At 43.0% G+C, this 25,314-nt stretch overlaps 1 protein-coding gene across 1 annotated transcript; it reads left to right on the forward strand.

Annotated features, from left to right (window-relative positions):
- Positions 1-10,877: 10,877 nt before the first annotated feature.
- Positions 10,878-24,408, forward strand: MLN (motilin). The gene is made up of 5 exons (XM_083446583.1): positions 10,878-10,975; positions 18,228-18,345; positions 19,273-19,377; positions 22,266-22,371; positions 24,289-24,408. Exons 1-5 carry the CDS (start codon positions 10,893-10,895, stop codon positions 24,294-24,296), a joined length of 420 nt encoding a protein of 139 aa, XP_083302709.1. The 5' UTR covers positions 10,878-10,892; the 3' UTR covers positions 24,297-24,408.
- Positions 24,409-25,314: the final 906 nt, after the last annotated feature.

The raw sequence follows: 25,314 nt of genomic DNA on the forward strand, positions 1-25,314 counted from the left end.
TTTACACAAGACTAAAAATAAAACAACAGCTTGAAAGCTTGAAAGGAGACAAGCTAACCTGGTGCAGTGACATTCTGTAGTTTGCAGGAAAATAATGGTAAAACTAGGGTTTGTTTTGCTTTATTTGAAAAGATGTATAAACCACTTAATTTAAAAATAAAAACCTCCAAGGGCTGTGCATAAAGCAATCATCAATCAAACACAGATAAAAATCAGCAGAAGTTAAAAACAAGTGTACACAACTAAATTATGTGTCCAGATAGGCTTCCTGAAATAAAATGTTTTTAACAGGCGTCTGAAACAGGGCACCTGCCTAATATTAATCAGCAGGGAGTTCCAAAGCAACGGTGCTGCTACAATGAAAAACTAGCTCCTAGCAAAATGTGGAACTGACATTTTATGGCACTTGTAAAAGTGCAAATTTTGCAGATGGAAGCCGTCGAGTTGGCACATAAGGGGCAAGGCAATCCTTCAAGTAAGCTGGCCCCAAGCTGTTAAGGGCCTTGTGTACTAACAGTAAAACCCTGAACCAGTAACAAATTGGCAGCCAGTCCAGATCTTTGAGCAGATGTGCAATATGCTGGTAGGAACTAACTCTTGTCAGCAATCGTGCTATAGCATTCTGTATTAATGGCAGTTTCCAGATTGATTGCAAAGGAAACCCCGCATAGAGTGCATTCTGTTAGTTCAGTCTTGAAGTTACCAGTGCCGGAACTACTGTGGTCAGACTCTCCCAGTCCAGGAACAGCTGCAGCTGGGTTTAGCTCCACTCAGGAGTTCCAAGTGAAGAGGATTATTTCCCAAAGTGGAACCTGCTTGGGTCAGCTGTGATCAGGAGCTCCAGAATGCAGCCAATCCCTGCCCAAAGTGGGGCTTGCAGTCAGCATTGAACGGAAATGCCAGTAGGGACTAAGGAACTCTAGAACTAATTGTTCCTGAGGGAATAAGTCACATCTCTCCTTCACTCTGCGTGTGCCCTGATAATGAGCATGCAGGCTAAGCAAACACTGAACAGGGTGTTATGCTAGGTACTGGCATACGAAAGGGGGGCGGGGGAGCGTATCGCCCTGGGCACCATTTGGGGAAAGGGTGCCATCGCGGCCGCCCCCCTGGAACATGTGCCACGCCCTCCCAGGACAGGCACACAACCCCGGATGCATGCCATGCCCCCGCGAGTGACATGCCAGCCATAGCCCTGCCTGTTCTCCGCTCCAAGGGCTGCAGCATGTTGCTCCGCCACTGGTGCTAGGGGGCCTCTAAGTTTGAGGCCCTCTCTACAGTTATGATTTTGTGGTGAGAAAGCAAGTATGCATGCCCTCTCCAACACATATATAACATAATAATAGAGGGGGAATGTCCTGGCCCTATGTCCCTCTTCTATCCTTCCCTGCAGATTAGCACTGTGATAGTGTTGTACTACTTAGGGTGAGGAGTTGGGCAAAAACCTCTGGAATTCTCTAGCTGCTGAGCATCTGTCTGCATAGTAGAAGAGCCATAGCATGGTGGGGCTGAAACACTCGCCTGACCTCCTTCTGGACAATTTTCTGCTGAAGAGAGTGGGGGATGAGGCGGTGGGAAGGTCAGCGCAGTGTGAATGCATCCATGCAGCCAATGGGGCACTCATGCCAGCACATTTGCAATTCACGGTCCATGCTGCCACTTCCCTCTTCCCCCTCTCCATCCCACTATGTAGCTGTAACTTAGCCAATGGGAAGTCAGCTGAGTGGCACAGACCCTCCATGCCATCTGCTACTGGGAAGAGCACGTCTGGATTGATTCTAGGGTCCACACTCTCACACTCTACCTGTTAACATACTTGTGCCAGTTCCCCCCAACTAGATTATTGGTTCGTTTTAGATATTGTGGCCGAGACCACATAACACCAGTCCTGAAAGACCTACATTGGCTCCCGGTATGTTTCCAGGCACAATTCAAAGTGTTGGTGCTGGCCTTTAAAACCCTAGATTGCCTTGGCCCAGTATACCTGAAGGAGCGTCTCCATCCCCATCATTCAGCCCAGACACTGAGGTCCAGTGCCAAGGGCCCTCTGGCGGTTCCCTCACTGTGAGAAGCAAAGTTACAGGGAACCAGGCAGAGGGCCTTCTTGGTGGTTGCGCCCGCCCTGTGGAATGCCCTCCCATCAGATGTCAAGGAACTATCTATCTGACTTTTAGAAGACATCTGAAGGCAGCCCTGTTTAGGGAAGCTTTTAATATTGGATAAATTATTGTATTTTAATATTTTGCTGGAAGCCACCCAGAGTGGCTACCCAGATTGATGGGGTACAAGTAAATTATTATTATTATTACGCACATCCCTGACATTCTTTGTTGTTCACTGTTGCTTTTATTTAGGTTTTTATTCATATTTGAATACTCAATTGATTTTATATCTTTTTAACATTTTAGTGCTAGAATTTTATTCTTTAAACAGCTTCAGGATCCGTGGTTGGGAAGTGATCTAAACATTATTTTAATGAATAGATATTACTACATTGCTACTGCTGTGATAGCGCTAATGAGGGCAGCATCGTCTGTGGGGGTTGGGGGTGGAAGCATTTTTCCTCATCCGCATGTCAATGCTGAACGAATGGCCACCCCACTAATCTTCGCAAACAAACAAACACTAATAGTTGCAGATAAATAGTAAGGTTGACAGCACAGAATTTTGCGAACAAAACACGCAACTGTCAATCAAAAATGCTGATAAAATCTAAAGCATCAAAGCCTGATTTAATCCAATTCCTGTTATCAGAAAATCTCCAGGGAATTGTACAGCAGTGAGAACAGCTATTTCTTTTCATTGTACACCTCTCTTACAGTGACAGCTAATATCTACTGACAAGACTTGGGTGGTAAAGTTGAATCCAAGGGTCTCTCACTTCTTACCCAGGCAAAATATCCATTGGTTTCTGTAAGAAATCTGTGTGAGCAAAAAGACCTTGGTCACTCAGGACTCAGAGGACAGCCTCGTCATTTTTTCTGCTTCCTTTTTTTAAAGCCAATTTTTCATCCTTTGTCAAGAGGGACTTGGGTATCATGCATCATTGTCTTACTCATTTGATTGTACAGGTAACTTACAAAGACATAGTTAATGTCCTTCCTGGTTCTGTGGTATTTTATCTTGTTATGCTTAGCTTAATATATTTCAGTTTGGTATGCTGCTGTTGAGAATGTGCAAGAGGGAAAGGAGGGAAGGAACAAGTAAAATGATTAAAAGTCACCAATGTGCCTGTCAGGTGGCCTGTCAATAGGGATGTGGAAGGAATTCTATTCAGTTTGCATTTAAACCTACCTAATTCTCACTCTCGAAAACAATACAAGACCCAAAACACAGTCATTCTTTGAAATTTATACTCCCCTGAATGTTGCAATGCATTGCTCCAACCAACCAATGTTTACAAAGATGCATAATGAGGAAAACATTAGTGAAAACAGTGTGCAAAATGCATTGTATTAGGAGAAATTCCTTGTCAATGCATTTGCCAAAACTGCATATGAATGTGTACCCCCTTGGATAATTTTGCACTAAAATGCTGACAAATATTCATGGGGATTTTTGTAATGCAGATTGCTGCAGAAGAGTGGAGAAATAAATTTGAGATTGGAAAAATGAGAAATGGAGAGAACTGGAATTGACAGTTCCATTCATCTGTATCTATAAATGGACCATCTGTATGAGTAAAAGGCAGCTCCCAATATTCTGACAGAGAAACCCAACCCAGGAAGAAGTTCCCCAAATACTAATACAAAAAATTCATATGAAATACGAAAGGATCTTCATTGCTTCTTTTCCTTACAAGTGAAACTAAGCATTGCTTGTTTTTCCTACACTTTTACTAAGAGTGCAGTGATGCTCTCCCCTTTGTTGGTGCTGGGAGCAGAGAGAATAGCACACAAGCTTCTTTCCATTATCCTCCACTTGCACAGAGGAACAGCACAGGCCTAGTGGGCATGAAAACCAGCAGTTTTCCAGCTAGTGATAACCACCAGAAAGTGGGGCACTGGGAGGAATCTGCCAGCTTTGGATCTGCTAGATCCAAAGCCTCATGGATCCCCTGAAGGGTTGAATCTTTGGCCCCCCCAACTATACCACTGGCAGAGCAAGAGAGGGAACCCCACCTTTTACCCTGGCTAACATAAGCTGGCAGAGCTTTGGCTGCAGCTGTAGATTCACCAATCTGCACATCCCCTCATTAGGATTGCTCTGTAAGTTGGGTAGGAACAGATAATATAGCTTCAGGAGATGAATCCCAAGCCCAACTGCAAGTATGCTTGACGGGGTCTATACAACCCAAGCCTGTCTTGCTATTGCCTCTGTCACAGCCCACCCCAGACAAGGAAGGCACACATCTGATAGTTAACTCTTTACTGGCAAGAGAAACAATTACCGTAGTTTTCCGTGTATAAGACGCCCCCATGTATAAAACGCCCCCTATTTGGGGGGACTCAAATTTAAGAAAATGGAGGGAGATGGCACAGAGTTGTTGTACTTTTGGGGGGAGGATTGCCCAGAGTTGTTGAGCTTTTCTCGCGGAGGATTACCCAGGGTTCTTGATTGCTGGAAATCGCTCACCCACATGCATCACAAAATCAGCCTCTCATATGCCCCCTTGCCAGCAGAACCTGTCAATCACCTGCCCGATTGCCACAGTGTCAGCCAATCAACACCAGCCATTGACGCAGCAATCAATAACACACCCAATAAACACTGACAGACATGGCAGCAACCAATCAAACATCCACCCTATGCACTATCCATGTATAAGATGACCCCCACTTTTAACCAAAAGAAAAAAGAAAAAAACCTTGTCTTATACATGGAAAAGTACGGAACATCAGCTCCCACAGTGCTCTGGATACACATGCACGCACTTCTAGTCGCTAGGCAGCTGTCCATGGTCTGGACCCCATGGAGCAGTTGCAGCAACAGCGGGGCTATTCCTTCTGGGTTATATACCTTCCTCTGATGGGTTGCATGCCTGAAACCTGAGATTTATCCTGCATGGAAGTCATCACTGCTCTTCCCTTTTCAAGCCCCTCCTGGTTCAAGGAGACAGTGGGGTGGGGGAAGGTGAGGACAGTACTAACGCAGCCCGCACCTGAACTGTCCCTTTTTCCTCTGCTACATACTGTGCGCCCTGGCCTGGTTGCTGCTTTGCGACCAGCACCCAACCCTATAAATCACTGGCCCCCGCTCCTGGGTCATTCTCCTAGCCCCCCTGCCTCTGCTTCAGAGCCCTGCCAGTCTCTGATACCCTCAGGTGTGTTACCTGGCCTAACGGAGATCAGCCCAGGATTTGGCACCGTTCTTATATGGCTTATGAGTGTCAGGTGTGCTGAATCAATGTGCCTGTCATTGATCTTCCATCTGAATCAGTACATAGCAGGCTTTGTAGCACTCACAGACAGAATGAAACCTCACTTCTGATATCCTTCATTATCACATGCCTGGGGCAGCCATTGGCATCTGATTAATGGTGTAGCCAAAGTCAGTTTGTTATTTATGGGGGAGCACAAGATGACAAGATGCCACAATCGGTAGGGGACCATGGTCTCTCATGGAAAATGAATCAGCTGTTGTTAGGATCAGTAAGCATTCCCAGCTGAAATTAGAACCAGGATCACAGGGCTTTTGGCGTGGATCTGAGAAGACAGGGAAAGTGAGAGTTTAATGTTAATCCAGGAAAGTGACAAACCCCCCACCAAATTCCCCATTAATCTGACATTGCTTTCCCCGGCCAAGAGCCAGAGTACGCAATATGGTCTGAACCCAGCAGGAGTTAAATCTTACTATTGATTGTCTCTTTCCAACCCGGCTATGCTCCAGTGAATTAACATGAATTACATTGCTGAGAAGTTGGGAGAAATGTAACCAGTCTGCAGGGAAGAATAGAAACACAAGTTAAAGGCTGTGCATTTAAAATATTTATGCTGTGAGTGAACATGTATTTAAACCCTCTGAATTTCAAATATTTATGTATGCAGGGGGACAAAATCTAATATTAAGAAAAATGTATTAAAAGTTGCCAAAGGCACTTTTCTTCATTAGCAAAGCTGAACACCCACAGATAGCGGTGGTGGCGGCTGTTGTCCAGAATGCATCTGTGCATTCACTGGCACCAGTTTGCAAATGCTGCTTGGATAAGAATATGCTCTGTTTTACACCACAGATCAAATCATTTGCAAACAGAGGGATTAAAATTGGAGTTTTGTGTGGGCTTAATTCAGTGGACAAGATGGGTGCCTATAAAACAAACCTCTGTAAGATGATGTGTCTGCATTACCTAGAATTCTGAGCAAGGTGCTTGCACACGCAGTGTTAGAAATCTGTGGTGTAGCTGTGTTTTCCTTGAGTTTGGTTACCAAACGCAGCTTGATATTTAAATAAATGCTAGTTCTCATGAACAGACAGCACATGGATCCCCACCACACACACAAACCCTTTATGCTGTGATTTATGCACAAATCATCTTAATGAGAGTTGAGCAGAGATGTGCCAAATCACAATTTGTGTTCACAACAAATCATTTGTTAATCATGGTGCAATCAAGAAAAAGCAGCCACCCATGTTAATTGTATTTATTTCTATAGCACCACCTACTCTACATGCTCAGGGATTGTGTGAATTGGTCCTCCATCACCTAACCATCCAAAGACTTGTGGATTTTCAGGAAAAGAGGAGAAGCAACTTGAATATATAATTTTGGTCCAAGGACTCAATGGCTGAGTTTAGATGGTCTGCAAAGGTTTTATAAACCATGGTTTATGGAGGTGCGGATGAGCACCAAGGCTGTTTGCTCCTCACTCACCCCCTCCTCTACACTGCCATCCTTCTATTGCACTCTGGGTTCAGCGTTAAGCCAAGTTTCCTGTTATATCTGAACCCAGGAACTCAGGAAAATAAGCCAGGATCATAGACAGAACAGATGTCACATCAGCCTGTTCAGATGCAACAGGGAACCCTGGCTTAACTCAAAACAGGCTCTTAATGCAGAAGCCAGCACAACAGGAAGAGGGCCAGGAAGGATTAAGAGAAGGGCACACAGTTATGGTGTTCATTCACAGCTTCGTATGCCATGGCTAGGAAGCCTTTGGCAATCATCTGAATGCATCCACTGGGCAATGGAGATAATCTCCAATAACCATTCTGTTTGAGCATCATGTCATAGGAAGCTGCAGATGAGAGTTTTGCCCATCTAGCTTAGGAGTGGGATCTTTGGCCCTCCAGATGTTGCTGAACTACTACTCCCAACAGCCCTTGCAAACATAGCTAATGGCCAGAGATCATGGAAGTTGTAATTCAGAAACTTCTGGAGGGCTAAAGGTTCCCCATGCTTGATGTAGCCCATGCAGCTCTCCAGAACCTTCGTCTGAGAAATCTCTCATCACCTGCTATCTGATCCTTTTAACTGGAGATAGTAGGGACTGGACATGCTCAGTAGCCAATGATGTGGTCAGGCTGTGTTGCTTGCCGACCTCCCTCCTGCCAAGTCCCTGCTGCATGCCATGACAGAGAGGGTAGCAAGATTGGTGCAGTGCAAACATGCCATTGGAGCCAATCTGGTGCTCCTGCCGGGACATTTGCACCATGCTGTCCATGCTTCCACTTCATTCCTTTTTGTCACAGTATGCAGCAGCAGCAATTTGGCCAGGTAAGCAGCACAACCCCACTGCACCGTCTGCTACGGCGCTAATCCAAACTTTTGGTCCCAAAACTCAGCTCCATTTAAACTGAAACAATGAATTTAGCAGTGGATTTCAGGAGCTGCGAGCCTTCTTCCATCAGAAGACTATTGATCTCATCTTCACGTATTGAAAACAAGCATCACCTCACTGTAATTAATGATTCCTCGGCAGTTTCCACCAGGTATGTCTTTTGAAGAGCATTGGTTGTGCTCCAGCAGCAGCTCTACAAACACATGCCGTGGAAACCACACCGGCATAGTTAATTTGTCCTCTGACATCTAATTGATACAAATATGATTGATCTAACCATTTTATTTTTATTTTTAAAACTGTCCCTCATGCTGGCTGGCAGACACATTTCACTGGCACAAAAAAGGGAGAAAGATATGAAAGTTTTGTGCTTTCAAAGAATGACCTTTCCTGATAATTAATTTGCTGTTCCTAGCACCATCTGCTGTCTCGCAGCCACATCCATCATTGCTGTAAAAAAAATTAAAGCTCAATTAAAATGAAAACTGGTGTCACAAATTTGTCAGGGGAAGGCACAAAGTTCTGAGCAGCAAAGCCATTTGACCCCTCCTGGAGGTTTACAGCTGGGCCCACTTCACAGGATTTACGATAACCTATCATAAATACAAAGGGCTCTGGGGAGTGCCTTAACTACCAGCACATTTCTAGGGTGTGTTTTGATCAAAGATGACATTATTGACTGGGATGATAACTGGGAACGTGTCATAAAACTTGGGCGAAATTCTATAGTTGAACGTGTTTGCATTGAGCCGCTGTCAGCCAAAGCAGATGAGGAAAACTCTTTTAAGCAGCCCACGTCTCCAACCCCCTTGCATCTGGAAAGCAGAGAGAATGCTCGGAATCCATACACAGCAGGAGAAATGTCCCTTGAAATAAATAAATAAATAATCTGTTATTTATTTGTCATTTATTTTAGATACGTCTGCCCTACGCTTTGGTCGACAAGGCTTCCAGAGCACCCTACAAATGCAATCAAGGATAGATGCAGCCAATAATAAATAACTGAACCAAACAGATAATCATAATAAAAGCAGCAATTAGGGCCAACATCTAAAAGGTTTTTAAAACCCAGCATAAAATCCAGGCTACTTTAGAAGGCTAAGATGAATTCACCTGGCACATTAAAATTATAATATAATATTATATTATATTATATTATATTATATTATATTATATTATATTATATTATATTATATTATAAATATCAGGCGAGTCTCTCTGGCAACCTCTTATGAGCAGGGGAAATAACCCAGCTGCTATTAATCAGAACTGAGATATATTTGGAAGCCTTTGTGTCCAGAGTTGTGGCTTCTCCAGCCAAACTCCATTGTGGTTGCTTCTTCCCGTAACAATGGGATAACACTGAGGGAGTCACCTTTGGAGGCAATGCGGGTCCTCTGTTGGTCACATCAGATTTTCCAGGCAATCTGCTCTCAGACAATTCCACTGTACAGTGTATCAAGAAAAGGACGTGGTTGACTAATTAGATAGATAGATAGATAGATAGATGATAGATAGATAGATAGATAGATAGATAGATAGATGATAGATAGATAGATAGATAGATAGATAGATAGATAGATAGATAGATAGATGATAGGTGATAGATAGATAGATAGTCTCAGAGGAAGTTTGCTACCTTCATACTTTGAAGCATTTTCCCAGTCACCTCAGGGCTACACACACTCACTTAGACTAATGAAAGGAAGAAAGCTGAGATTACAGTTTCAAGTGTCTGGGCTTCAAAGAATAGCCCCCAGGGCAATAGTTCAATAACAGAATGAAATGCAGACTTGGAAGATCTACCCTTTTATAAGTAACTTTTACCATGTATGTACAAAGCATTAAATAGAAAGGGTTCATCATAAATCAGTGTCATGTATGTCTAGGCAAAGTAATCCATGAAAAAAAAGAATGAATTGCATACTCCAGATGATGATACATTGAATTAAAAATGTTTATTTGGCACAGCTTTGTGTAAGTAATGTGAGTTATCATTTCTGACAGTGGTAAAGATTTAACTTTCAGAATCTCAGTGTTTACATAATTATGGAGTGACACCTTAATTTTCTGTAATACTTAAAAGATATGGGTAAGTGGTTAAAAAAAAAATGCTTAAAAGCTGTAATTTTCCACAATTCATCCAAACTGATAAACACTGAAAGACTTCCTTTACAAACAAACATGGATGTACTCTCTGTTGGTATGAAATTCTGCACAGCCTAATTATAGATATTAAGACTTAGCAAATTAAGTAAAAGGAAATCAAGCCAGCTACTCTAGAACACAGAGAATGGTCGACAAGATTCACAGGCCTGAAGCCTGGCCCATGTTCAACAGCAAGGAAAGGAAACCCCTTCTTTCAGCCCATGGCCACATTTATTCATGGACAACCTTCCGGGGGGTGGGGGCACATGTCCGTGGTGCTCAGGACCAGATACAACACTGGGCAGAGCATGTGTGGCAGGCTACATTCCAGCCAAGCAAAACTCACAGGTTTCGACACAGCCACCTCTGCAACCTCTATCCAGTCAAGCAAGAGGCATCATCATGCATTTGAGCCAGACAACAGGCAAGGAGCACATTCAGTTGTGCTCTGGGGACAATGCTGAGGGCTAGATAGAGGGGCTTGGAGGACCACATTTGGCTTTCAAGTCTGAGATTCCCCACCCCTGTTACCCAAAGTAAACTTGGGTTTGTCAGCAAGTATATACTCAACAGGGAGCTACAGCCAAGCCTGGCATTCTGATGCATATACCTCTACATCAGACACCTGTATTTGCAAACATATTTGTTTCATTCACACTGTACATTTTTAAGATGTGCTCCAAAATATGTAATGTTGCATTAAGAGACCCTCAGCAAGAGCTTTGTCACTAAGATGAAAAGGCCATTCCTTGAATTCAAATGGCGTTGTGAGTGTGTACAACTATTTAGGATTGTGGATCAAACATTTTAACAAAATCACTGGGAAGGAGGCGAGGAAAGGGATGGGGAGTGGCAGCAACCAAGGGAAGCAACGCTCCTTGGAAACTCAGGATTCTTACCTGGTATGTGCAACAAAACCATTTCTATGTTCCTACATTTCCAATCAATCCAATGTATTCAAGGGCCATGAATACTGACAAGGGCTGTTGATGTCATTAGGAGCTGGTAATGGTTATATAAAGGCCAATGAGATCAGACCAGAGAGAGGAACAGACAAGGGGAATCTGCAGAGCACTGTTCCACAGACAAGGAGGCAGCACATTCACTAGGTAAGCATTTCTGCCCATTCATTTCTATGCAATGTAAATCTTCCATGGAGAGACAGTGGAGTTTAGGGATCTCAGATGTCTCCGTATATGGGTATTTCATTCTGTTTTGTGGCCCAGAATGTTCACTCTGTAAGCCCAGGACAATTGAACAAGAATGGGCTTCTGGGTTCTTTCCCTGTGTGAATAATAATTTAAAAAACCATTTTCGATCTCTGTGCAATGTAAGCATGCTTTAGAAAATCCTTGACAATGCACAGATCTTCTGTGGAGGCTCAAAGTATGGGTGAATTTCACTCTAGTGATGTCAAGAAAGGCTACCATTATGTCCACACCAATATTATTACAATGATTGGGACTCTGCAGTTACAACGTCCCATCACATCTGCATCTTCTCAGTGTCACAGTCCACTTTTGTACCTGATAAATTAAATCCTTACCTATAAAAGCTGATGCCTCATTAAAACAGAGTCTCTGGCACATACGTATTGCTTTTCTATACACTTAGCTCTTCTGCACTTTCCTTGCTTGTAGTTATAGCCCCCTCCATTGCCTAAATGGTCTTCTGAGCAGTTTATAAGAATAGAAACCATTTTAAAGCAACTATCACATTGCAATGAGGGCTGTGTTTAATTTTGGACAGAAGGTCAAATCCAAATATGACTTTTTATTTTATCATTTTTGGAAAGCTACTTGCATTCCCACATTCGCCCCCTCCCCCCCCCCCCATCCCTTACAACAGGTATGGGGAAGCTGTGACCCTCCAAATGTTGTTGCTGGATTCCAGCTCCCATTATCCCTGACCATTGGCCAAGCTGGTTGGGACTGATGGGAGTTGTAGTCCAGAAATACCCAGGGGGTCACAGAATCCCCATTATCATTCACTGTTCCCAGAGTTTCTATGTCCCATTCTAAGTAGCAGGCACTGCAGTAGAGAAGGGAAATAACAAGCTCCACATTATCATGTAATGCATCTTCTTTAATTAAAATCACCCGGGAGATCTGCAAGGCAATGTGAATTGGCAGCAGCCACACATTTGTGATGCTATGTCGTTTAGCCCCAACACTAAAGCTATATCCAGGCATTTGCCTGAGCACGCAAAATGTTAAACCAGGGAAATGTTAAACTGCTGATGAGGGCAGGGGCATGCATGAACTTAAGTACCATCCCCAGTGTCCTCAGGCACAAGCAGGTTGTGCTTCAGATCTTTGCACGATTAGCATGAAGGTCTGAGAAACCTCCATAAGAGTGAGAATCCTGACTTACCACCATTTCTGATCATGGGGAGAGGTTCTGCTGACTGAACATGGCTAATGTGTGTGGCACTTCACAGAGCACAATAGCACAGGTCCCAGCTGCCCCAAGGAACATACAATCTGAAATCCAACACAGGGGGAACGATAGGGGAAGGCAAGGCAATCATAAACAGAGAAGCAATGTGCAACTCTTTCAAGTTACAGAATTTGGAAAAAGAAGAAAACAGACTATCAAAAATTGCTTAACAGTAGGAACAATGTTGGTCCAAAATAAATGTGATGTTTGACACATTGCTTGCCCTTGCGTGGTTGATTTTTTTCCTCAACAAAAAGCTGAACTGGGGGACCTTGACATTATGGGCAGAGACCTTTAACCCTTTGCCCCCACCAGTTTCCCACTTGGAATTGTTCACCCCCCCACACCTGCTATTTGCAATAGGAAGAAACTCCTCCTTGACACTGATGGGAGTTTTCCTCCCATTGCAAAAGACAGGCATGGGAAACAGTCTGATTTCAACCCCAGGCCATGGTGTGGACAAAGGGTTAACACTCCTGTGCCTCCCTGACATGGTCCAAATTCAGCTCTCCCTCCCCAAGTTCCCTATTTGTTAAAGAAAAATGAACCTGGCAAATGTTATGTCTAGTTTGGCTCCCCAATTCTAATGTTTCTGGGTAGAGGAGAGCTAAAAGCAAATGTTTAAACAAAAGAGACAGTGCTTCCTACAATTCCTTCTCTGCCTCCACATTAATTTCCCCCTTGTTTTGTACCGATGTGCACGATGACACCTGAAAAAAATGGTCAGAGAAAGGGAATCAGGCCCCGAAGATGTCCAATTTTGAATCACACCTTTTCAAAATGTTACCAGTGCAGCTAATTTACAAACAGCAAACACACTTTTCGCCTTGGGAGGCACCGAGCTGCAGTGTTAATGTTTGAAAGACGTGCCCTGTTTGCAAAACAAGGAAGGGGCAATCCGTAGTCTCACCAATCAAACAACAGAAAAACTAGGGGCTCTTTCCCCGGTAGCAGAGAAACAGCAAGGCTAGTCAAGAGCAAGGGGGAAGCTAACTGGCTTTGAGGCTCTGCGGTGTTATGCTGAAATTACAAATAAAGTAGCACGAAAGCACAATCATGCAAAGGTAATGTTGTGCAAAGAGAGAGAGGCAGATTGTGTTATATAGATCTGGGCAGCACCCTTTCAAATCATAGCAAACCACACTTCCCTCGACCTTATGGTGCAATTGGCTCGAAGCAGAATCCACGAATTTACTCTGGGGTTCTGGTCCCTAGCAACAATTTGTAGGCATGACAGCTGGTCAGGAAATAGAATATATGCTGCTGCTTCTTTTTTTACCTGATGAAAAATGTCGACCTTTTGTCTCTCTTCCTATTCAAGGAAGACATTTTATTTTAATCTTTTAGAAACTGGACGTTTTCCGGTTTCTGATGTGCTGTGCACACTGTGTCCATGGAAATGATGCACAGCCAAATGTGCAGCAGAATGGAAACAAAGCTCATCAACATTGGGTTCAAAAATAGCCAAAATAATAGTTCTGAACTCTCAGGTTCTTGGGGGGGGGGAGAGACTAAACACAGCAATTATTTAAAGAAATGGGTTTATTTAAGGGCACCATTTGAAATGAGTGAAGGTGGCTCCAAATGTTCCAACGAAGGATGGAAGTGCTAATGTAAAAAGAAGATAATGGCAGCGGTTAAGTGGTTTGCAAATAAAGAGTACATGCAAAATAGTGATTTATTGCAATCTGTTGGTTCCCAGTAGCAATCGGAGGGGGTTGGAGGGGAGCACTAATTGGCACAAACCGTGCATTACAAACTAAATATGCAAATGACTGCTTTTTCTCCCACTGAATATACAGATACAGGTGCAGGAGTTCCAGGATCGTGGCAACAGCTCCACGAGAGAAGTAGGGACAATTACTAAAAGTATAACTTCCTCCCTGACATGCTCCCACTAGCCCAGTTTTTGTGTGACTTGATGAAGACTGGTTAGATTCTACTATTAGAGCAACAAAGGCTCAGTCTTCCTTTGCACCTGGCTGCTCAGTGCCAAATTAAACGCTGCATGTGTAAGTTTGTAACAAACTCCTAGTGGCCCTTTCATATCCACCCACCTGCAGAGAATGCAGCTTTGTGAAGTAATGATGTGGTGTTGGGGCCAATGGGTGCCTACCTCTTTCCTTGCCAGCCACCTCTCCACTCTACATTGACCTCCAAACTACTTTATCATCTGTAGGATTTCAAAGGGGTATTTGCCCCTGCAAATATGCATTGGGAGCCTTATGGTAGGATCACAAAAAAAAATCTGCTTTATATATTCAGACCATTGATCCCTCTAGTTCAGTATTGTCCACATTGGAAACAGTTCTTCAATGTTTCAGAGAGTTGTGAGCAGGGCTGGGCAGCCCATAAGGTAGCCTGAGGCAGCTGCCCTGGTGGCAGAATCTGCCCCACAGATGCCCCATCTGCCCCTGCTGTCGCTGGAGAAGTGAGGAGAAGAGGCAGCAGCTTCTGGTGAGATCTCGTGAGATCTTGTGGAACTCTCATGAGAATTTGCCGGAAGCCACCACCATGCAATCCTGGTAAGAAAGGCTTTGATGGGGGAGGAGGGGGAGTGCCTCAGGTGGTGAAATGGGATGGGTCTCCCCTGTAGTGGGGGATTTAATGTGGGATAGTTCCATGTAGGCAGCTTGCTATAACAGAAACTGACAGCAGGCTGAGATTTTTTAGACCTTTGACTCCGGACTGCTTCTCCTAGGCTCTGCCCCTATGTGGAGAACTTCACATTCTTAAAGGCTGAACCCTCTGGCTTGAAGAAAGATGCTTCTCTTCCATTTTATGCCCTCCTGTCTGATGTGTGCTCTGCACTGCTGGACCAGTGAGGTAGTGTGGGAGGCATTTGGTTCCTCAGGCTCATGGGAAGGTGCCCTTGAGGATTCTGGCTCTGGTTCTACAAGCCCTGGTGTAATGAAAGGCTCTTCTGGGGACTTCTAGTGGTCTCCTGATGTTGAGCAGTCTATTTAGAACCCTGCTCCTTGATCTAGCTCCTTAGCTGGTGCCTCTGCAACCTCCAGTTCTGTGTCTGAATTGCTGCTGGATTCAGGGATCATAACACCTTGTGCATCTGTAGCCATGCAGTTGTTGTGACACAATTTCCTTTATTATTCTGCATTTGAACATGTGATCTGGACCAGTATCTATATCAGGGATGGAAAACCTGTGGTCCTCTAGATATTGTTGGACACTCCCGTTATCCCCAACTAATGACCATGCTGACTGGGGCAGATGAGAGTTAGAGGTCTGCAACATCAGATAGGTGTGAGATCAAGATTCCTGGGTGCAATGAAAATTTTGGATTTTTGATGTACTAAATTAAAGTACTCCCTGAAAACTCCACAGAGGAATCTCATATAAATGGCACCATGCTCAGTTCTTTTTCATCTTCCATGCCCTAATACATCTGGGTAATAAATGCACCAGAAGAATTAGTTTTTAGGTGCTGTACAATATTGGTTTCAGATCCTGCACAATTTTATTGGTACATAAAGGCTTGGTTTAGAATTAAATCTGACCCAAGAGCAGTACTTGAATAATGCCAAAAGCACTTTAAAAAAAATTAATTAAGTCTCAGGATAAAAATGAGCAAAGCTTCTAAGTACTTGGACCATGCTTCATTAAATTTGTTCAACAAAGAGCATTTAATAATTAAAAGGCTCTTGAATGTTTACATAAATCCTCCTTGTGATGTGGTATTGCTGTCCAGTCAAGTCGAAAACCGGTTTACAGCAGCCCCTTAAAGTCAGGCTCCCATAGAGTGAGAGTGACAAACCATGTTCTTAGCTCTGTACAACCTATCAAGGTTTATTAAGGAGCTCAGTGCACCAATGGGAATTGACCAGATGAGCTTATTAGGTCTCTTATAAGATTAGGGACTGTGACACAGCTGTCTGATTCTTTTCTTCCCCTCTGTGAGGCTTATGGAGGAAAAGAAAAAAAAGGGGGGAATTATAATAATACTAATAGGGAAAGCAATATGTTTCTCTGCCAAAACCAGTAGAGCTTTCTCATCAGGGGACAAATGGTAAGGAGGAAAGATGCAAAACCCTCATGCACATTCCCGTACTTGAATGACTAGATTTCTGAAACACAGCTATAAATCTACAGCATAGCTAGCAACATTGAACAGCAATTTAAAACTCCTGGAGATTCGGTTATAAATGCAGTAGGTTTTTTCCTTATAACAAGCCAGTGGTGTTGGTCAACTGTTATAAAAGCTTCCTGTCAATACCCCCTGGGTCTTGATGTAATCTGGTAGCTAGAGAAGAAAACACAACCAAGGTCTCCCCAAGTCCTTGTTTCAGCTCAGGACAATGCATCAGTTCACATGAAACACAATTTCATAATTCCATAGAAGAAGAAGAAGAAGAAGAAGAAGAAGAAGAAGAAGAAGAAGAAGAAGAAGAAGAAGAAAGTCAGCATTCTGATGTGCCAGCGAGCACAGGTCAGCTTTCTCAAATGGATCTTGAGATGCTGCCCACAGGTGTTGGGAATAATGGCACCAAGATGCAGGAAGAGGTAACACAGGAGCACACAAGCCCCACAAGCACAGAAGTGGAAATGGCTGTGTGTGAATCCACTTGGCATGTGAGCAAAGAAGGTTGTCTGGGTTGTGTTCCAGAACTTTGCATCTTGAGTCATCCAGTTGCCATTTCCTGAGGAGCATGAATTTGAATGCTACAAAAACAGTGCACTCCTGTGTGTATATATACTCAGAAGTAAGCCCCCGTTCAGTTTGATGTGGTTTATTATTGAGTGAGTATAGGATTGCAGCTTTAGGCTCTCAAACTATTAGAAGAAGTCCAGAGTCAATTCCCCTACCTATACAGTTGCTCTGATGACTTACTTTCTGGAATATGAATGGCCACTGAGAAAAGAGGTGGGTTTTTTATTAGGCAAAAGATGTAGTTCCAGATACACTTTACTGCATCACATTCCTGCTTCATTATCTCAATTCTAGCAAGCAAAGTCCTAAGCAATATAATAGCAGTTTCAGATGGTGTGCAGTTTTGCCTGTAAATTGCAGATTTATGAACGCTTTTCAGCTGACTTGCTGAATAACTAATAAGTGCTTATTAATCATCAGCCATCAGATCATATTTTGCTCTCCCTATATAGTGCTTTCCATGTTCTAAACAGGGAACCAGCTTTCTATTTCATCTTTTAGAGCAAGGGCAGGGGACCTGTAGCCCCGCCCCCCAGACATTTTTGAATTCCAGCTCCCATCAACCCTGCCCATTGGCCACACTGTCTGGGGTTGAAGGAATTTAGAGTTCCACATGAAAAGAGCCACAGGTTCCCCATTCCTGCTGAAGAGTCCAGCTTACCAAACACTTCTTTGTTGTATTATGCTGCGTTACATGGCTATTCTGACTAACGTATTTAACAGAGGAGGGGTGGTAATATTTTTAAGCACTTTCCATTTTGTTCTTACTGGGTGTTATATTTCAGCTTGCTGTGACCTGTCCCTAGATTATGTGTGATGAAGAGTGAGATAGAAATCCCATAAATAAAAATAAAATAATCTGGTGTTTGGCCCAATGTTGCCAAACTATAACTCTTACCAAACCTGGCCATTGGTCATGTTTGCTGGGGCTGGTGGAAGTTGTAGTAGAGTGGCATTGGGATGTTCAAAGGTTTCACATTCCTGGTATAGAGGACTGGAAAACCTATAGTGGGACGCATGGACATCACTTTTGTGCAAGATTCTTTGCAGCTCTGGCTGATTGAGCTGCCACAATCATGTCCAGCTGAACTCGCCAGAGAGTGCTGCTCAGCCTTAACTGTGACCATAATTTCTGGCATGTAGATTCTCATGGTGGAAAAGACCACCAAACCTGGATTGGAAAATCACATGTGGTATCTGGCAAGTCTATGGCCAATCACGTGTATTTTTATTTATTTATTTTTGTCATGCTCTAGGATGGTTCCAAGAAAGGTGGTGGTAACTCTTCTGTTCCTCTACATGGTAGCCATGCTGGCTAAACAGAGTGAAGGGTATCTCGCCTTCTACACTCCTGATGACTTCAGAAAAATGCAGGTTGGTATCTGGAAAACAGTGTGCCAGTGTTCAGGAATGCCACAACTCAATGTTAACATGCATGATTTGTATACAAAAGGTCCCAGGTTCAGTCTTGGGCATCTCCAGACAGGGCTGGAATAAAGTTCCTGTCTGAATCATCAGAAAGCTACTGCCAGTCTACTGAGCTTCATATATTCCTATGACAGAATTAGAAAGAGTACTGGGAAGTCTTATATGCTCACCATTCTGCAACTGTTTCTCCACCTCCTGCTTGGCATGATCCATGGTGATGTCCACCACCAATGGAAGTTCTGGCCCAAGCCCACAGGAGTTCAATAAGCCCAGGAACAGACAGAAAAGTAAGGCAAGGTCAGGACCCTGGATAAGGGTGAAGCTGCTGGTTCAGAACCATGGACAGAAAATGCAAGCTGTCTCAGCAGTGTTTTAGAGCAGCTGGCAAAGTTCTACAATCTGACCAGCGTAGTCCATGAGTGCCAGATCTTGCCAGTTAAAATGCCAGTGCCTTTTGCTGCAGCTGTTGGCTTTTTCTAGGCAGTGGGGTTTCAAGCTGTGGGGACTGCTTTGGAGAAAGCTCATTGGGGCTCTCCTGATCCTCAGAAGAGCCTGTGATCCAGTAATCAGAGTAATGTAGCAGTGATATCTTCTCGGGGTTCAAGGAATTAGATGAGGACCCCAGTGCCATCGGACTTAAATTCAAAGGACCATGGAGTGGAACAAGCTTCTCCTTGGAAATGATGTTGTAGGAAGTCTTTGCATCTGAAGAATTTTGGTTCAGGGCAGTGACACTGCTCAAGCAGTGAGCTTTAGCCAGATTTTGTTGACAGAGATGCTATGACCAGTTGCTATTGCCTGTCACCATTGTTATATTCATATATGACCCACCCCAAAGTGCCATTCTTAATATCTCTTGTCGTTTGGCCCTAGGAGAAAGAGAGGAACCGAGCACAGAAGAAATCTCTGACTTTGCAGCAGCAATCAGACACAGGAGATTTTCCTGAGCTTTCAGAAGATGAAGGACGGATCATCAAGGTAAATTATGCTCCAAATTATGTCAGCCATTACACTGATGACACCCAGCTCTATTTCTCTTTTGCACCTTAATTATGAGAGGCCATGACTTTTTTAAAACAGTGCCTAGATGCAGTGGTGGGCTGGATGAGATTGAATCCTGGTAAGACAGAGACTATATAAGTGAGTCTGTGGACTACAACTGGGATTGGACCGGAAGCTACAGATGGTGCAGAATGCTGCAGCCAAGTTGCTGAATGAAGCACATAGATGTGCACATATGATACCTGTACTGGGGGGGGGGGGGTCCAAACTTAGTTGAATACCATTCATGAACTTTTTGTCCTGGCTTTCCCTGACCCATAAGGTTATACTCTGTTTTATGTGATTCAGTTCCCTTGATTTTTGTGTTATTTGCTTTTCTGTGGTTTAGGCTGCTACATTTTAATGATATTGCTTGTTTCTTGTATACCACTTAGAGATTTTAAAAGTATTAAGTGGCTTACAAATGCTTACAAACAAACAAGAAAGGTACAGGCAGGTAGTTCTTCTAACATATAAGACAAAGCATCATACTGATTAGGAGGTTAAATACTGATGAAGAGGCAAGCTTATTTCAATTCTCATTGGGCAGAATCTCTGCTTTCATTGGTAAAAATTCACTGTTGTCCTCACTTCTCTGTAACTTTTTATTATTCATTTGTATCATCCATCCATCCATCCTTTCAATGCCTTGCAAGATTCCAAGGGAATCTGTGGGACAATCAATTTCAACAAATGCTCTTATTACATCAAACTCTTATAAGAATTTTAAGGTCATATATATATATAAATGTTCATAACTGTATATATAAACCACATGTCTGAAACCCCACAGATTAGGTCCTGAACAAATTGACCTCAAATATTTCTCTGCAAGGTCAGAGTGGGAAACCTCCCCATTGTGGGAAACCTCCCTCACAAATCCTGTTTTAAGGGCATATTCAAGATATGAACAGGGTGTGAGCCTGTGACCCGTGACCTAGGTTCAGGAATTAAGTAGTTATAATAACAAAAGAGTGGCCAAAACCCAGATAATGCAATCAGGTAACTTGTCAGACAGGAGATAAAAAAATGCACTCGGATTTCTGTTGTAGACCGCCTTTTCTATAATGTAGGTATGATGTATCTGGGGGGGGGTCTTGGACTCCAGGGCGGGCAATTTAAAATGTCTATAGAAGGGCTTGCACGCGTGGCTCTGGGGCCTCCTCCTGTTGTATGTGGGGGAGCACAATGTTGCAAAGATCAGAACCTACAAAAGGACTCCATATGGGCTCTTGGGTACCCCATAAGGGAAAAGGAGCAGCTTTTTTACTTGTATCAAAACTATCACTTAGTCCCTAGAATGGCACTAGAGCTGAATGAAAGAGAAATTATCAAAAATCACAAGAAAAATATGACTGTTATTTTCCTCTTATTCAAATACAGGTCCCTGAGATTATTTATATGAAGTTGACTAATTTCCTTAAACAATCTAAATGAAAGTAGGGAAATGGCTTGAGAGCAGTCTGAAATACCAGTTTATATTTGTTGAAATATTGTGCCTACGTAAAAGGTGTGTGCTTTAATGTGTTCTGTACAGCTGAAATCCTAACAGGATGTGATACAGTCAAGTCACACATACAAATTGGTCTTTTTAAGAATTACAAAGCTACAAAGGTTTCAGGAGCTGTCCTGCCTAGCTACTATTGTGAATTACAACTTGGCTTAGGAAATTGTCTCCCCCAACCACCAGCTTACTGATTAACTGCAACACTTACTTCAGATCTATAGTTTATGCATCTCTCATCTACTTCATTGTTTAGTCTCCTTCATAATCTTTAATATACTTTATGTTCATATTGTGATGTGAAGTTTCCACTAACTCTTCCAGAAGCAACACTATGTTAATGGCAAGCCTCAAAAATGTAAACAGGTGTCTTGAGCTCCAAGGCCAAATTTACCTCCACATCCCTCTCACTGATCTTACTGCAAGCAAAGGTGTTCTGAAAATGGAAATGGTTGTGGCTCAGGAGTAGAGCAGAAAGTTGCAGGTTTAATCCTTGATGTTTTCAGGTGGGGCTGGGAGAAACCCCTACCTAAAGCCATGAATAGATGCTTTCAGCCAGTGTGGACAATACCAAAGTGATGGACCAGTGGTCTAACTCAGGATAATGTGGCTTCCCATGTCCCTAAAGTATAGGTACTACCCTCTATTCAATATTGGCAAGCCTCAGTAGATGAAGACTTTTTTGTAGTTGAGTAATTTTATAAATTAAGCTTGTCCAACCACTCAAGACCTGTGATCAAGTTCCCATCCATCTCAGATTTACCACACCAAAATCTTCATTCTTCTAATCCATCTAGCTGGATTGCCTATTGGAAGTGCTTTAAAATCATGAAACTGGGTAGCATAACTAAATATGGAGTTTATATTATTTAAGTTTGCTCCCAGAAGTCTTATCCTGCAGTTCTGTATTTCAGGAATTTGTCTGCATCCATGCAGACCGGATATTTCTTTATGTGACATTCTTGACATATTTTAATTTAAGGCCTATGGTTCAACCACAATCCAGGTCAGAGTTCTACTGATTTCACATGGTGCTGCTCATGGTGTACTGGACTGCAGCGTTCAGCTTTTAAAAACTTGATAAATTGTCAAGACTTACAAGATGAGAAACAACTGGCATTGGCTTTTGTAACCTCCCTTTCAATGAGCAACTTAACCCTGCTCCACAGGTCACAAAGTCAAATGCTAAAATACTGGATCAGGAAATACCTTTAAGCAATAACAAATGATCCAACACTAATGATTCCTTCAGCGTGTGTGAGGCAGAAAGTTGTGGAAACATTGCTTTTTCCTTGCATGTTAACCCTGCTTTTCTTCACAGCTGATTGCTCCAGTAGAAATAGGAATACATCTGTCCAAACAGCTGGAAAAATATCAAGATGTCCTGAAGGAACTCCTAACAGAGATGTTACCCGATACTCAGAATGGTACGATATTATCTGTCTCTCCCTTTCCTTGGAAGTCCTCGGCGCAGAAATTCCAGGAATAGCTTTTGTGTCGTGTTGACTCGTTTTTAGAAAGCTCCTGACCAAAGACCATAAATCCTTCTTCTATCAGCAGTGATTGCAGTCAAGAAAAAGTACACCCCAGCCACATTTTTCATTGGCACAATGCTTCCCCACTTAGGCCTCATCCACGTGGCCTTTTGTCCTACTGCTTTCCTCCAGGGAAAACCACTCCTTTGGCATTCAATCAGAGCAAACAGCAATATGGGTATCCACTCGATTGACATTTGCTCCAATTTAGCACTAAAGATCAAGTTTTCCTTGAGTAAAGGAGTGGGGCAAGGGGGAAACCACTCAGACCCATGCCTAGGTAAAAGGTAAAGTAGAGGACCCCTGGATGGTTAAGTCCAGTCAAAGGCGACTATGGGGTTGCAGCGCTCATCTCGTTTTCTGGCCAAGGGAGCCGGTGTATGTCCACAGACAGTTTTCCGGGTCATGTGGCCAGCATGACTAAACCACTACTGGAGGACCATGACGAGTGCCAGAGAGCATGGAAACACTGTTTACCTTCCCGCCACAGTGGTATCTACTTGCACTAGTATGCTTTCAAACTGCTAGGTTGGCAGGAGCTGGGACAGAGCAATGGGAGCTCACCCCGTCATGGGCATTCAAACCGGGGATTCAGCAAGCCCAAAAGACTCAGTGGTTTAGACCACAGTGCAACCTGCGTCAGGTTTTCCTTGGGTAAAGGAGCGAGGCAAGGGGAAAACCACTCAGATTCATGCCTAGAAAGTATGGGTCAAGCAAAAAAAAACCTGCTTGGACCTGTGGCAATACATCAGCTACTGGAAAATCATATATGTGACCAAAAAAAAAACCACCCTACCATTGTTCTGTGCCCATTTTTATCAACTGTTGAGTTGCTCTCCTATATTGCACTTCTGTGGCAAACCTGGAGTTTTGTGTGGTTATGGTACGCAATGAATCAAGGGCTGGACTATGCATTATTTTCATGTGAGCTATTCCTGTTTCTCTCTGGAACTGATAATAGACTTGGAAATGAATTACACTGTGGGCTTGTAAAAAGATATTGCTGTTAATAACTCTTTAGGATTGCTTATCTTTCAGCCTTGAAATCAAAGGGAGTTTATGTACATGAGCTTGGGCACGATCAGAGAGCCTCATCTCACTGAAAAGTTCCAAGCTATGCAAAGCGGGAATGGGGAATTAAAATACTAGTCCCAGGATTCTACTGAATAGCTAAAGACATTTGGATAGGATGTGACAAAATATTCAAATTACCTCTGCATCCGTAACTGGAGCCAGGTACTCAAAGACATGTGCCAACTTAGCTCTTTTGAAAATTTAATTAAAATCTCAGAATATCGTCATCAGAACTGCCAATAGCCTAATAGAGTAGGATTGTAGTCTGTCCTACACATGTGGGTGAGGAGGGCTTACTACTGCTGTTTGAAAATGCAGATCAGTTTAACATCATAGACATGTTTAGCCATTCCCCCAGAAATGCAGCATCTTAAATCACACATGCAACTCCCCACTCCCATGTCTCTGCACATGTTCCTCTTTAGACCGCCAGGCAATTAACACAAAGGTCTGTAGAGGGTTTCAAAGTGCATTTAGTTGAACACACTAAGAAACCTCCCTACCCTCAAGAACATTATCCACAGTTTATGACCTCGTTTGTTCCAGCAAACCTCTGAATAACACCATGTAATTATTACAGAGAATTGTTACGATAATCTACTTAGTTTCAAACCATTTTTATTGTTGAAACCACCTTTTGTTTCTTCATTTGATGGATTAAGAAAATCCAAATTTGATCTTGTAAAGTATCGATTCACAAACTTACATTGTTGTTTCTGTCTCCTCTCTTTATAGTTAATTGATGTTCTCGGAATGAGAAGACAAGAGCAAAAGACTAAACTGCAAATTTGCAAGATTCCACTTAACAGAAAGGCTGTCAGAAGCGGGGCGGGGGGGGGGATACTTATGCAAGATAATAAAGCATGAAACTTAAATATATGATTAGTTTGTTCAAAGTTCATTCAAAAAGATTGACCCAAATGACATCTGAGAACATGAAAGAAAGATGTCACTACAAGTCACTCTGCATATGTAAGATACATTAACTTCCTTCCACCAACATCAAAATACTTTGCAAATCCCAAGCAATTAAGAGCTTGTCTTCTGTACCATTCTCAGGGCCTAATGTATTATGCTGATTATAATGAGGCATAAAGCCCTAGTGTCAGCAACTTCAGGAAGAGAAGTTGCCTGTGCATATTTGTGCATATTTACAGTTGGATGCGGGTGGCACTGTGGTCTAAACCACAGAGCCTAGGGCTTGCTGATCAGAAGGTTGGCAGTTTGAATCCCTACGAAGGGGTGAGCTCCCATTGCTCAGTCCCTGCTCCTGCCAACCTAGCAGTTCGAAAGCACGTCAAAGTGCAAGTAAATAAATAGGTACCACTTTGGTGGGATGGTAAACAGTGTTTCCGTGTGCTGCTCTGGTTCTTTGTCATGCTGGCCACATGACCCGGAAGCAGTACGCCGGCTCTCTCAGCCAGTAAAGCAAGATGAGCGCCAAAACCCAAGAGTCGTCCATGACTGGACCTAACAGTCAGGGATCCCTTTACAGTTGTGCTAGTAAATGGAGCTTGAGTCCTGAACCCATCCTGGCATACCATTCTTATTTCTCAACTCATGTATATGCTTTAAAACAGCTTTGCAGGCCACCATAGTGCCACATCTTATAAGTACCAGATTTACATATAAGCTAAAGAAGCTATAGCTTAGGGCCCCACTCTCTTGGGGGCCCCAAAAAATTACCATATAGCATATACTCAACACAAAAAACAGCAACAATTTGTTGTTGACAAAGGAAAGCTGAACATTTCATGGGCC

Source organism: Podarcis tiliguerta (assembly GCF_965153285.1).
Source record: "Podarcis tiliguerta genome assembly, chromosome: 6".
Lineage (NCBI taxonomy): Eukaryota > Metazoa > Chordata > Lepidosauria > Squamata > Lacertidae > Podarcis > Podarcis tiliguerta.